General features: G+C 38.3%; 1 protein-coding gene across 1 annotated transcript in view; it reads right to left on the reverse strand.

Annotated features, from left to right (window-relative positions):
- Positions 1–8,101, reverse strand: part of LOC103504913 (splicing factor 3A subunit 1) — a 24,909-nt gene extending 16,808 nt beyond the window's left edge. Inside the window, exons 1-9 of the mRNA XM_026820349.1 lie at positions 7,774–8,101; positions 7,097–7,261; positions 6,610–6,775; positions 5,703–5,862; positions 4,639–4,855; positions 3,030–3,191; positions 2,381–2,565; positions 1,716–1,905; positions 206–400 (exon numbers count right to left, since the gene is read on the reverse strand). Of these exons, the coding sequence (XP_026676150.1) occupies positions 206–400; positions 1,716–1,905; positions 2,381–2,565; positions 3,030–3,191; positions 4,639–4,855; positions 5,703–5,862; positions 6,610–6,775; positions 7,097–7,261; positions 7,774–7,867 (1,534 nt within the window). The 5' untranslated portion in view covers positions 7,868–8,101. The remainder of the gene's footprint in view (positions 1–205; positions 401–1,715; positions 1,906–2,380; positions 2,566–3,029; positions 3,192–4,638; positions 4,856–5,702; positions 5,863–6,609; positions 6,776–7,096; positions 7,262–7,773) is intronic.
- Positions 8,102–15,571: the final 7,470 nt, after the last annotated feature.

Genomic DNA, 15,571 nt, shown 5'->3' on the forward strand with positions numbered 1-15,571 from the left:
CTTTATTAAAGGTAAAGGAAATCAACTGAGTAATTAATCAGCCTATTTCTTTCGCTTACCAGAAAGAAATTATTGTCATCTAGCAGAAGTTCCGTCACCTGGCAAGATGTTTTATCTACATTGATTTAATAGGAAAACATTCAATTTTATTAGGATTTAATTCAGCTAGAAATTCAACTGCTCTAGCGTAATACCCGTTACTTACCCGGTGCATAGACGGTTTCCTGGTTGATCTTTTCGTTGAGGTGTTTATCGCGTTGTTCTACCCAGCGGGGATCCAGCAAACCAATACGCATGTGTTCTTGTACCTTGGAGGCGGGGATTTTCTCTCCCGTGATGGGTGAGATGAGGAACTCATCGGTTGGAGACGGTTTGACCACCGGTGGACAGGACGACCACACTCTTGAAAGACTTCTGATAACAGAGACAAAATTACTCATTTGATCTTACTCTAACAACCAATGCAAACACTGGGTTGTATTCTACGACCTTGTTCTTCCACAATGGTGTGTAAAATAAAGGATACTTCTCACTTCTGGGGGTGGATAGATAATCCCAACCACTGCCTGGGACACTGTCTCATCCTTGCCTGGAGGTGGCTTTTCCACATCAATAGCCATGATTGGTGATAGAGATTCAACTTGAGAATCTTAACACTCAGAGATCATCACTTTCTAGCTGATTCTAACGTTCGCAGGGCACCTGGAAAATGGTTTGCGCCTGAAATTAGAAGTGGAATAAGAACGAAACAATATTTTACACGAAATTTTGTTTAAAATAGCTGATTTGCCACGGAAATCGATCAAATAGGACCGAAAAGTCGAAGAAAAAAGAAAGAAAAAGAAATCGTCGAAATTTTTCGAAAACGTTTGGGTTTGTTTTTGTTTACATTTTCCAGATGTAAACAAAAGATGTAAACAAACAGTGTTGCCAGATGATTTGTTGCCGGTGAGAGGTTTTTTCACGGGAGGTTTTTTGCGGCTTGTGTCCATTTATGCGAGGTTTTCCTAAAAAGAAGAAAATAAATATTATTTTATTTCTATATTTCCTCCTATTTAATTCAATAAATACATTTTAGTACAGGTACAAAAGAAATCAGATAATAAAAGTCATTGAAGTTCAATCGCAGATCGATATTGGCCTCACTTTTATAAGATCACGAAATGACTCCGTCCCCTGTTTACCTCCATGAACGACCTTGATAGGAATGCGGAAAACTCAGAGGTCATTGAACTTGACCTAATGTGGTACCCTTTGGACTAGTCCATTATTTGGAAGAGTTCATTCGAGTTCTTTTAGGCTGGGAGCAGATTGGTGTAGTTTTTCGGATCAATTTATTAATTTTCTTTAATTTTATTAGGTAGGTATTTTGGTTGGGGGGGGGGGGGTCTGTACCATAGAAAGTAACAAAGGTGGCTCCAAGAGGTGTATTTTTTCCAACGAGGTTTGATAGAGGGAACTGTAACTGCTAAGGTCTTGTCGTCCCGAAAGTGGTAGAAATTGATTTTTTTTAAAAGAGCCTTATCGTCCGAAAGGGAGACAGGATACGAGAAAGCCAGCCGTGCCGAGAACCAACCATATCCGTTCAGGATAAAATCCGCCCCGGGCGGGAATCGAACCCGCGACCTAGCGCTGACAGGGTAGACGCACTACCATCCAAGCTAACTAAGCTGGCTTACAGATGTTTTAATATGCAATTTCTTCATTTTCTTTACCTTGTTTAGGATCGTATCCCTTCTTGACCACAACTTTATCCGGAGCGGGCGGGAGAGGAGGGGGTTGTATCGAGGGCTGAGAGGGTAGGGGAGGGGCAGGTTCCACCTTCTTGAGAGAGGGGGGAGGAGGAGGCGGGGGAATATCCTCTTGTTCTTCCTCGGACGAAGAGTCCTCCTCCATGTCTTGCACCTGGGGGAGGAGAGGGAGAGATTTAAATGGGGATAAAAATGACCCTTTGTCCCAACATGCGCGGGTGGTCAAGTTTTAACGAGCTCGTCTGGCAAGCGTAAGATCGTCGGTTCGATACCCACCACGGGCTAAAAAAAATTGTACCTACCAGCTACGGCTGGTACCAAAATCTGAGTTTTAGCTTAAAGTATATTTTAAATTCGGGAAACTTTAGGAAACGGTTCCCTTTTGGAAATTTAGTACAGAACCATAGGAAATCCAAGATAAACCAAGTATTTCGAAAGCACATACATCCATTATTTTCTAATCTTGTGTTAATCAAGGCTTCAATGGGAATGAATTACGTGTGATTTATTACCAATCAAACCTTGTTTAGACTGCGGGATTAAAGGAACTTTTCAGTCCTATGCTAGCAGTATAAACAAGGTATATTCTATTCTATTCTATTCTAGACTAGAATTCACCACTTGTGTACCTGAGTGTTGTCCTTCGCTTCTTTCGACTTCCTCGCCTCTTCATTTTCGTTATCCGATTCTTCTTCACTCGTTGTTCCCTCTTGCATATCATCCTCATTAATTTCCTCTTGCATTCGACCTCTACCTCGGTTAGCGTTGCGACCTCGCATGCGGGCGTTGTAATAGTCATTCTCTTCATCGCTACCTGGAATTGGAAATGTTTTGGTTAAAAAAGAAAAAAAAATCTTGCTTGCTTGGCCGAAAGTCGAGAAACACGGTTCAGTAAGCTATTCAGCCTCTCATTAGGCCAGAGAATCACTATCAGGTAGACCTGATCAGGTGTCAGGTCTAGCTGATAGAGTCAGTTCTACCTGATAGTGTCACTGATACCTCATGAGCACACACAGTGACACTATCAGGTAGACCTGACATTCGGACCTTTTCAGCCGTACCTGTCAGGTCTGCCTGATAATGAATGGCTGACTTTAGCAGTATTCAGAGGGGAAAAAAAAAGATTTCCTGTTCTTCAGTAGGTACACAGTTTCAGTTATTATTTTTAGTTAGGCTTTGGTTTTTAAAAAGCCCTCATTTACTTCGGGTAAAACCAGCAGCACGAGATCGCCCACTCGGTCTCCCATCCAGATACCAACCACAGTCGCCGTTGCTTACCTATCTGCATATCGTCATCCTCAGGTCGTCGCTGTCCATATTCCTCCTCCATCTCCTCGTCCTCCTCCAGATCTTCCTCTCCATTGTCCATTCTCTCCTGCATTAGAACCCTAGCGCCCACCTCATCCGGAGTAGTGGGAGGGGGGAAGTTACCAGGCTCTCCTGAAGAGGAAACAAAACTGATTGATGTCTAATGGCCGCCACACACGTTCAAGTATGTTTGACAGGTGGCTTGTCAAACAAGAAGCTTGAACGTGTTTGGCGGACATAATACAGAGTCTACACTATGCTTTTTTCCACCACCCTTCATCTAAGGGTGCGTCTATTCTACGGTCGATCGATTTGGACTGGAACTCATATACAATAGGTAAAAAAGTTTATAGTGTCGACTTCGGTCGACTGCATAGTAGGACGACCTGCATATCTCTGAAGATCATTATATGCAACATCAATGAAATGGCTTAGAGGTAAGGTACGAGGTACGTAAGTGGGGTTGTAGTTGTCTCTTCAGCCCAGTACAGATCAGATCATGAGAAAAATGGTAAGTGTGAAAAATTTCTGTTTCTCAACGGGGAAAACTGTGCTATTTATGATTCAATCAGATTGTGGGAAAATTCGTGGTTTACCATTGACAATGAGAACCCTAGCGCCTACCTCATCCGGAGTAGTGGGAGGGGGGAAGTTACCAGGCTCTCCTGAAGAGGAAACAAAACTGATTGATGTCTAATGGCCGCCACACACGTTCAAGTATGTTTGACAGGTGGCTTGTCAAACAAGAAGCTTGAACGTGTTTGGCGGACAAATTTTTTTATTCAATTTTTTTTCTTTAAAAAAAAAATATTATTTTTTTTCCCTTGCTGATTTTGGGACCGTCCCGGGGGAAAAAGGCACCGGATGATCCCCCCAGTTGACGGCCCTGGTTACAAAATAGATAGGTAATAGGCAAAATAACTACCGGAAATCTAGAAGAATCTCCTGAATTGATAGTCTTCGGTGCCACCTATAAACCTGGAGTCTCCTAGTTCAACGTTTTTACAGCGGTTCTACGAATAACCATAAACTATCAATAAAACGTTAGAACCGATTGAGACCGTTTCCGATTATGAATGGAAACGATTGAATGTTCAACATTAAAATCAGCTAAACTTTCTACCAACAGAAACGCATCAAGCAACCTCACAGAAGGGCAACGACTCTTCTTTGCTTGTACCTTCTTAGTGGTGTACTTTTCTTTTAAGAAACGAAACCGATTCTGATCTGATGGAGCTCCATGAATTTCCTATGGTTTAGCGCTGTAACGCCAAAAGTAGGGAAACGAAGACACACACACAACCCCGACCTAAAATTGTGACTTTACCGAGAAATGATTTTTTTTTTTTTTTTTTTTTAGCTTAGAGGTAAGGTACGTAAGTGGGGTTGTAGTTGTCTCTTCAGCCTAGTACAGATCAGATCATGGGAAAAATGGTAAGTATGAAAAATTTCTGTTTCTCAACGGGGAAAACTGTGCTATTTATGATTCAATCAGATTGTGGGAAAATTCGTGGTTTACCATTGACAATTAATTTGTTCCATTATTACCTATTTCAGTTTTTCAACACAATGCGTTTACCTGGCATATAGTCCACAGTTTCGACCACCACAAAGTCATGCCAGTCTATCTGGGCATATGCCACGCGGTCCTTCTCCACTCGGGCCTCTTCCTGTTTCCTCTGCGCCTCCTGATATCGAATATAGTCGGCCCGATATTTCACCTCGTCCAAAATGGCGGCCATGGAGGAGCTCTCATCCTTCAGACGAAACATCATGTCCTTGGGAGGGATGAGAATCTGGAGGGAGGAGAAGGAAGGATGAGTTTACTAAAAACTATTTAAATTGATTATTTTAGTGTGTTTATTTAATTAATAATAAGACTTTTTTAAGATTGAACCTCGGTACAGCTTTTGCGTTACATGACCCAATTTGTGTTTACTGTTGGCTAACTAAAAACTATTTAAATTAATTATTTTAGTGTGTGTATTTAATTAATAATAAGACTTTTTTAAGATTGAACCTCGGTACAGCTTTTGCGTTACATGACCCAATTTGTGTTTACTGTTGGCTAAGAACATTGGCTCCAAGGGCAATGAGAGAAAATTTTAAAGTAGGATTTTTTTCCCAAAAGATTTGATACAGGGAACTGTAACTGCTAAGGTCTTATCGTCCCGAAATCGAAGAGAAGGAAGACAGGAGAAAGAAAGCCATTCCGAAAACGAACCTTATCCGTTCAAGATAAAATTTTCCCCCCAGGCAAAAATCGAACCCGTAACCTAGTGCTTACAAGGCAGGCATGCTACCTTCCAAGCTAACAGTTGACTTTTAAATTAAAATTCCCTTTTTTTCCTCCACTTACCTTGGTGTATTGTTCCAGAAGTTTGGTGAAATACTGGAAGAGGGAATGTTGAGGTCGAAGGAAGTCGAACTGATAGTTACGTTGTTCCTTCTGCATGAGGCTTGTCAGAAAACCGCGTCAGGAAAAAGAAAGCCATTCCGAAAACGAACCTTATCCGTTCAAGATAAAATTTTCCCCCCAAGCGAAAATCGAACCCGTAACCTAGTGCTTACAAGGCAGGCATGCTACCTTCCAAGCTAACAGTTGACTTTTTAATTAAAATTCCCTTTTTTTCCTCCACTTACCTTGGTGTATTGTTCCAGAAGTTTGGTGAAGTACTGGAAGAGGGAATGTTGAGGTCGAAGGAAGTCGAACTGATAGTTACGTTGTTCCTTCTGCATGAGGCTTGTCAGAAAACCGCGTCCATTCCGTGCTACAAACTGAGCCGTGAGCTTGACTATGTCTCTGAGGAAATAAGGAGAAAAAAATCAAGTTCAATTCGATTTTCACCAAGGGTCTATGTAATGTAATAATTCCCAAATGTAGGAAATATCTTTGGTAATGTGGGGAATTTGTTGGTCAATTTTCAGTTTCCAATAGGCCTCACTGAGTAAGAGAAAGTTCTACAGATGAGTAAAACTTTTTTTTTCTTTCTTGATATGAAATCAACCTATATCCAGTTTATCCAGCACTAGTTCTTGTCAACTTTAGATTTTCCATATTTTTCACTAGTAAGGTGGTTGCTATTCATTAAATTTTCCCCTAAAGACTTTCTGTCACAAAAGATCTAACCAGGTCGCAGTGACCAAGAATTAGGTTCAATTTGATTTTCACCAAGGGTCTATGTAATGTGATAATTCCCAAATGTAGGAAATATCTTTGGTAATGTGGGGAATTAGTTGGTCAATTTTCAGTTTCCAATAGGCCTCACTGAGTAAGAGAAAGTTCTACAGATGAGTAAAACTTTTTTTTTTCTTTCTTGATATAAAATCAACCTATATCCAGTTTATCCAGCACTAGTTCTTGTCAACTTTAGATTTTCCAAAATTTTCACTAGTAAGGTGGTTGCTATTCATTAAATTTTCCCCTAAAGACTTTCTGTCACAAAAGATCTAACCAGGTCGCAGTGACCAAGGGTGTTTATTAAAGCCAATGGCCCTACTTTTACACCTAAAACTTTATTGAAATTAAATGCTATTCAATGAAACTTACAAATCCAAAGCTGAGATAGAGGGGGGGTCCGCAATGAACTCAAACTCTTTCGGTGGATCTTTTGGAACAAACGGCTGCTCGGTAGTCACCTGTTTTAATAGCTCTTGCTGCTTCTGTTGTGTTGCAGTAGTGAGAGCTTTCTGTGCAGGTGCAGGGGCTTCTTTGACTATGACAAGAAAAAAACAATAATTATTTATCTAAGCTCATTTGACCTCCCGAGGCTCATTTTTCCTCTTTTAGAGGAAAATACAGGGATTAGTTTGAACCATTCGGTCCAATATGGTATATTCCTGACCATTGAAGGACTAGTGTTTAGTTTTCATTGGACCAGTAGTCAGTTTCCCAAAAGAAAAATACACTCTATAGTTCAGCCATCCATCCAGGCAAGTAACTTGAAACTTGGATAGTATAGTATAGGTAACCAACCTTCTAATCCTTGAGTATTAAAAGGACTGTCTGATAAATTCATCATGTTTAGAAGGCTTACCTTTTCCCTCTCTGATATCCTTGACCCTGTGCTGATAGTAAGCATGGTAGGGATCTCCAGGACTGAGAAAATTGAACTTGGGATTTCCAATTTCATTTTGACGGATTCTGGATTCAAACTCAGGACCATTTCTGGCAACAAAGTTGGCAGTCTTGTCAACAATATCTGTACAATTAGGAAGTTCAGGAAAGAACTTGGCCTTGACTCTGTAAAACAGTAATAATTAACCAACCTAGGTTGTGCATTTGATTGCCACCCTAAGTAAGCTAAAATTAAACTTACAATATTTAGCCTCAGTTTTCTCCTATCCTGTCTTCTTTTTACGTGATGGTGAGACAGACTTTTGGGATGATAAGAATATGCCCTACATTTTCCATTAGAAATTTTCATTTAGTTTGTCTGTTTGTTCTCCCCTAATTTTCAAGCTGTTGGTACAATTTTGATTACATATAGGGATATAGGTGAAGCACCAAGGATTTATGCCTTGGTTCAAATTTAAAATCAACACCTCCTGATTTCCTAATAACTGCTTAACCTGATCTGGGACGACCACACTCTTGAAAGACTTCTGATAACAGAGACAAAATTATTTGATCTTACTTCAAACAACCAATGCAAACACTGGGATGTATTCTACGACCTTGTTCTTCCACAATGGTGTGTAAAATAAAGGATACTTCTCACTTCTGGGGGTGGATAGATAATCCCAACCACTGCCTGGGACACTGTCTCATCCTTGCCTGGAGGTGGCTTTTCCACATCAATAGCCATGATTGGAGATAGAGATTCAACTTGAAAATCTCAACACTCAGAGATCATCACTTTCTAGCTGATTCTAACGTTCACAGGGCACCTTAAAGATGGTTTGCGCCTGAAATTAGAAGTGGAATAAGAACGAAACAATATTTTACACGAATTTCTGTTTAAAATAGCTGATTTGCCACAGAAAACGATCAAACAGGACCGAAAAGTCGAAAAAGAAGACCAAAATCGCCGAAATTTTTCGAAAACGTTTGGGTTTGTTTACATTTTCTCGACAGTGTTGCCAGATGATTTGTTGCCGGTGAGAAGTTTTTTCACGGGAGGTTTTTTGCTACTTGTGTCCATTTATGTGAGGTTTCCTTTCAAAAGAAGAAAATAAATATTATTTTATTTCTTTATTTCCACCTATTTATGTAGGTACAAAAATTAGAAATATTTAATAAATACATTTCAGTACAGGTACAAAAGAAATCAGATCATAAAAGTCATTGAAGTTCAATCGCAGATCGATATTGGCCTCACTTTTATAAGATCACGAAATGACTCCATCCCCTGTTTACCTCCATGAACGACCTTGACAGGAATGCGGAAAACTCAGAGGTCATTGAACTTGACCCAATGTGGTACCCTTTGGACTAGTCCATTATTTGGAAGAGTTCATTCGAGTTCTTTTAGGCTGGGAGCAGATTGGTGTAGTTTTTCGGATCAATTTATTAATTTTCTTTAATTTTATTAGGTAGGTATTTTGGTAGATCTTTTTTTGTGTGGGGGGGGGGGGGTCTAGTTCGTATTTGCCTACTTTTGCCAAGCTTTTTGACCAAATCTTTGTAAAATTTCATACCTTTACTAGACTTGAACCCCGTCTACCTATTTCTCAAGCAAACTTATTGACCACTACACCACCAAGGTAGGTATAGGTATTTCTCTCTCTATGGAGTCACCAAACAAAAACAAGGTTACTGATTCTCACTTTTAAAGATTCAAATACAGTAGAACCTCGATTATTTCAACTTCCATTATTTCAACTCCAAAATCCATTTTTTTCTATCTTTCAAAAGATATCCTATCTTATCAGAGGAAAAGATCTTAGAAAGTGATTATTTCAACCTAGATTATTTTACTACCCCAGGTCCCAATTAGTTGAAATAATCGAGGTTCTACTGTAGGTATTCGACACACAACAAAGAATAAGTTGGCATACTCCCATATAAATTGACCGTAGACACTGTTTTTTAGGGAGTTCACAGAGACAGTTTCAATTTGTTGTGACGTCAACTGTAGTCGAATCTATTTCTGGATCAAGAAGGGACGCCAATGTGTGTTTCTGTGCGAATGTTGTTTGCTGAATGTACTTACCTACATATGTACCTACCTACCTACCTACCTACGTACCTAAGAATGTTTAATGTTGAAAAATAAATACCTAGGTATAAATACCTAGGTATGTATATATATGAAAAATAAGAATATTTTTTTCATTTTTGACCGGGTGGCAAAATTCCATGACGTTTCCAGATTTCCTTGAAATTTTCTAGATTTTCCATGACTTTTTGGCCGATTTTCAGAGTCCTTGAATTTTTCAGGTCGCGTATAAACCCTGCTTAAGATTTCAGCCAAAGTCGCTTGAACAAAAACAATAGGTACTCAGGTATTTATTTAACTATTACAGCTAATCAAAATTACCTATACCTGTGTAGCTAGGTAATTATCTTTGGAGCGGCGCCAAGGAAATTAACTACCTTATTAGCAGAGAGAGAGAGAGAGAGAGAGAGAGAGAGAGAGAGAGAGAGAGAGAGAGAGAGAGAGAGAGAGAGAGAGAGGTTCAGAATATGGCACTTATTTTTCCAAAATATGGCACTAAAAAACATGACAATATGGCACTTAGGTACATACATTGGGAAGATATGGCATTTATTTTTTCAAAACATGGCAAAATAAGCAACAAAAATGAATAGCATGCATAATAAGGCTTTTTAGGCTTTTCATGACATTTTTCCAAATTTTGCTAAAATATGGCAACATAGTTCGGCGCCATGGCAACATGGCATTTGAACTTCTCTGCTTATTAGATATGCACGAATTGGCTCAATGTTGTCAACTGGTTGATAATATTCAGGTTTATTTTACAGGTATAGGCCAGGCCCGTATACAGGATTTTATCGAGGGGAGGGGGTGCAAGAATCTGAACAGTCTTTTGGCAACCCAGCCGTTCAGAGTACCTATGAACCTTATCTTTTTACGACAAAGTTCGCCCCAAGCTCGAATCGAACCTGCGACCTTGCGTTTACAGGGCAGACGCTCTACTTTACACACTAGGTAACTAAGCTGAAGCATTTAGCTAAATTGGGAGCTCATTTAATTTTTTAATTTTTTTATTAATTTTTTTTTTTTTTTTTTTAATTTTTTTTTTTTTTCCTTTGTTTTTTTTGGGCCCGTCCGGGGCGTTTTTGTTAAGCTACGCCGAGCAAGACCACTAAATGGATGAGTGACATGAACAACCATGCCTTAAGGATTTACTAGCAGAAATCCGGAGCGAATCGACGGATTTCGGCTGGTAAATAATGAATATTTTTTGACTCTCTTGTGAGTCAGCGTAAAGTCATTGCTCTCCAGTCATTACACCGAATTACTAATAAATTAGTCATTGTTATTCTCAGCAAAATTGATTGTCCTTGACCTCGTGACTGTTATGCCATTATCAAGTTCGTTACATCGGACCAAGAACTTCGCACAATGCCAATTTCTTTCCTCTCCCTCTCAACCTCAACTCATATGCCAAACTGTCCCACTAAACTAAAATTACATCACTATAGGTTATGTTAGACACTATACAATTAGTAATAGGTTAATAATAATATTGCTTATTTATACAGCTCGCATAGGATTGAAAAGTCCCTTTACTCCAGCAGTAGGCCACTACTATTATTGTGGTCAAATTCTCAAATTAGGTATATTGAGGATAAAATTCCATACCTCGGCTGGGATTGAACCCACGCCCTCCTGTTTACCAGGCGAGCGCCTTGACCAAACCACCGAGGCTTAGTCTGGCTGGGGGAATTTGAACAGAGAGTGTAGACCTGTTTAATCTGGCTAAGGGACTAACAGAGGATAAGACCTTCGTTGTTAAGCTGCGTCCACACATAGTCGACGAGCGTCGATCAACTAACTAGAGGAGGAGAACTATCGATAGATCGATAACTATCGATAGTTTTGACTATCGAACGCTATCGATAGTTGAGGCTTGACTATCGATAGTTTTCGATAGTTTTCTGCACATTTTTCGTTTGTTTCGGTCGTTTCAGAAGTGAAAAGTGTCAAAAAAATTGTAAAAAAAAATAATAATAATAAAAAATAAAAAAAATGTTGAAATAAAACCCTGTGACCTAAATTAATACGTGTACAGTTAATAATTTTCTTTAAATTAGGTTAGGTTAGGTCTTTTTGGGTGATAAGACCTTTAGCAACAAGGGAAATATGTAATAAAAAAAAACTATCGAAAACTATCGATAGTTATCGATAGCGCCGACTATCGATAGTTCTCCTCCTCTACAACTAACTATAGGTTATAGGTGAATCTATTTGTGGATTTGTGGAAAGGTGGACACAGCTTTACAGCCTTGAATTATTACACTGTGCATGAAATGAACCCCATAATAACAGATATTTCAAGTCCATTTTACACCGAATTTCATACCCAATAGGTATGTATTTCAGATTTGAGTCCATTTTATACCTAATCCATAGTATTATGTATTTCAAGAGCAACATTTCAACACCCATTTATGCCTGTGGCCCGTTCAGGGTACTTACAAATTTTACATTAATCAAAGTGATAAGAAGTGTCACAACACATAGATGTGAATATGTCACAACACTTCATAATTAATAGCCTGATAAGCAGGTGCTTAAATTATCTCAAAAAAAAAAAAAAAAAAAAAAACAGAGAAAAAAAAAAAAACCCTTTTTACATACCTAACTACCTACTTTTCCCTTTTACGATTTTCTTTTCGAGATTATTTTTTATTTTCAACATTCCTAATTTTCTACCTTTTCTTTACTGTTATTCTTTAGCGTTTTAAGTAGCAGAGTTCTTTTGAACAAGTTCTTCCATCGCCCAACCCTCTGAGTAAGAATAACATAGAAGGAAGGTTTGGGTCTTTTTACATATCAAGGTCGAAGGACAGTTCACGAACAGCTGACTAACCAAATTTGTTTAATGGAGATTGTTCGAAATTACAGAGTACCTACTAAAATTACAGGGTGATTCAGGAAAAGTCGGACAAAATTGTTAAAAGGTAAGAGAGGGTTCAGAAAATACCGGGAAATATACGTCCTAAACTCCTAAATTGACCGTCTAAATAAAGCACTAATACAAATAAATCTTTTAATAGAAAGCAGCTGCCGTTCTCTCTCTCTCTCTCTCTCTCTCTCTCTCTCTCTCTCTCTCTCTATCTAGCGCGCGAGAGCGGCGTTTCTCTCTCTCTCTCTCTCTCTCTCTCTCTCTCTCTCTCTCTCTCTCCCTCTCTCTCTCTCTCTCTCTCTTTCTCTCTCCTTCTCTGCACAGTTCCTACATGAGAAAAGGTCTTTAATTTACTGGATTGTTGACTAAAGGGTGACAGGGTGGTAATTTAACATCTACCTCTGTCACCCTGTACATATTATTTCAATATTATAATACATCCGGGGGAGCTTTGGTTATTTATTTGTCTTGGCAGGACACATTGCTTGCAGAATTTGTTTTTGTCAACAATCCAAAAGGTTTTTTGATCTCTCAGCAGTCTCAGCTTACTGGAAAATTTAACGTCATGGTCATGTGATGCCATTTTTTATCATACCTTATACCTAGTTAGGTAGGTACCTATATTTCTTTGTAATAGATAGGTATGTTTGGTAACTTGGAAGAAGAATCATCCTCCGAAATTTTCTTTTCAGATATAGCCAAACGAACCAAACGTTAAGGAAAAACGTTAATTCTAGGAGATGATAGTTTTGAGAGCAAATTATAGCAGTATGCCATAACACGTTAGGTACCTAACCAGTGGCGTAGCGTGGCCTTACTCCAAGTGTAGGGCGGACACTAATTTCTATCACAATATCTATCTAATAAGAATACAATAATTATTGAAAGTCAATATTTAAGGGTATTTGAGTAGAATTTTTGAGTGTATGGCCGCCATACACGCCCTACATGGACGCTACGCCACTGTACATAACCCATAATTTTTGAAGACTTTGAATAAAAGAAGGAGGAAGGAGAGGAAAGAAGAAGCAGAAGATGGAGGAGAAGAAGAAGAAGAGGATGGAGGAGAAGGAGAAGGAGAAGAAGAAGAAGAAGAAGGAGAGGAAAGAAGAGAGATGGAGAAGGTGGAGACGCATTAGGAAAAAAAAAAGATATTATGTAAACGATTAGGAAAAATGTTCATCGTATTCAAATTATGAAGATAAAATAAAACATGTTACCTTAGATATAAACCTACATAATATGTACATATTATTTATACCTACATAGATATAATATTATGGATATAAAACACAGGGATGAAACTCTGGTATTATTCAATGGAATGGAAAATTATTCCCTTTTCCCATCCCAAAAAATCCCTCTCTTTCTCCCTCTTTTTCCCTTTCTCAGGTTTCTCTCTCTCTCTCTCTCTCTATCAGGCCTCCTTTTTCCACCCACTTTTTTCTCTTTCTCCCTCTCTCTCTCTCACTTTCTTTTTCTTCCTCTTCTTTTTTTTCTCCTTATTCATAATGGGAAAAAATTTCCAATGCAAAGGTTCAAAGGCCTGACTGTAACTCTCTCTCTCTCTCTCTCTCTCAAAAAATCCCTCTCTTTTTCCCTCTTTCTCCCCTTCTCAGGTTTCTCTCTCTCTGGGCTCCTTTTTCCACTCACTTTTTTTCTATGTCTCCCTCTCTCTCACTTTCTTTTCTTTTTTCTCCTTATTCATAATGGGAAAAAATTTCCAATGCAAAGGTTCAAAGGCCTGACTGTAACTCTCTCTCTCTCTCTCTCTCTCATTCTCTCCCTCTTTTTCTCCTCCTCTATCTCTTTCTCCCTCCCCTCTTTTTATTTCAGTTCGTTTGTGCCATTATTCGATGGATATTAAAAAATAAGGATGTAGAAAGAGCGAGAGAGAGAGAGAGAGAGAGAGATAGCGGTAGAAAAAGGAGAAAGAGAGAGAGGAAAGGGGGGATGGAGAAAAAAATTCATTCGATTTTTTTCTTTTTTCTCTTCTTACTTTTTCTTATCTTCAAATTTCCTTCCTGCTACTTTTCAAGGCAAATCGTATCCAAATAAAAAATAGTCATGTACCAGCAGTATGGAGAAAAATGTTCCTTCTCAGCAGAAAGGCAGAGAGTGATAGAGAGAGAGAGAGTCATTTTTTGCTGTCAGCCTCTAGGTTTCTTCTTGTCTTTGTTCTCCTCCTATTACTTTTCTTCTTTTTAAATCTTCACATCTTTTCCTTCTTTACCCTTTGATCTTCTTTAAACCCCAGACAGCACATCCTATGGAAATGTGTGTAATACATGTGGTATTATACCATACTAATACGTATGTTTAAAAATTAGTTATATTACGTACGTATTAGAATTAAGCTAAAATTGTTAACATACAAATTGTATAAATAAACAATAAAAACTTTCATTCATTCATTCATATGAGTACGGTATAATGAGGAAATATTGTCACCACTTTTGGTGACATCCAATTTGAGTTTCCATTCAAATAATGTCTGGAGTTAAACTTTTAAGTTTCAAGGTTTGAACACATCCATCAGTTTCCATTCAAATAATAACCGGAGTTTTGACACATCCACCAATTTCCATTCAAATAATGTCAAGATTTTTGGTACTTCCACCAATTTCTATTCAAATAATAACCGGAGTTTTGACACATCTACCAATTTCCATTCAAATAATAACCGGAGTTTTGACACATCCACCAATTTCCATTCAAATAATAACCGGAGTTTTGACACATCCACCAATTTTCAAATAATAACAATCGGAGTTTTGACACATCCACCAATTTCCATTCAAATAATAACCGGAGTTTTGACACATCCACCAATTTTCAAATAATAATAATAATAACAATCGGAGTTTTGACACATCCACCAATTTCCATTCAAATAATAACCGGAGTTTTGACACATCCACCAATTTCCATTCAACCCCAACTTCTCAAGAGAATGTTGGAGGAAAATGAAGAATCTTCCTTCCTGATACAGCTCACTGTAAGTGGTAATTCTACCAATAATGTGAAGGTTACTAATAAGAAGTACATACCAAATTTGCCCTCAGATAGTCGTTTGTTACTAAATTCCTTCCTCTGTTATTCAAATTTATGAAGTAAAGGACCTCTCTAATATATTAGCAATTAGCGTACAGAAAACTTGATGATCTCTACAAAAAAATATTTTTTTTTTCTCAAGTTTGATGAAAAAATTGTGATCATCCCATCCCACTCATACATGCAAAAGTTTAGGTGGTGTCAATTTTTTCTAATACCATGTCTGGAAATAAATCCTCTCCCTGATAGCATGAATCATAGCTGAACTTCAGCGATCTATTGGGAACTGATAGATTCATTGTAACCAACAATGTAACATTGACAGCATGTCATAGGTTACGATTTTTAAACAATGTGGAACAATCTCTTCTGTACCACAATACCACAAAGAATTCATAATTTTACACTTTAACAATTGC

Source organism: Diaphorina citri, unplaced genomic scaffold (assembly GCF_000475195.1).
Source record: "Diaphorina citri unplaced genomic scaffold, Diaci psyllid genome assembly version 1.1 scaffold140, whole genome shotgun sequence".
In the NCBI taxonomy this organism is placed as follows: domain Eukaryota; kingdom Metazoa; phylum Arthropoda; class Insecta; order Hemiptera; family Psyllidae; genus Diaphorina; species Diaphorina citri.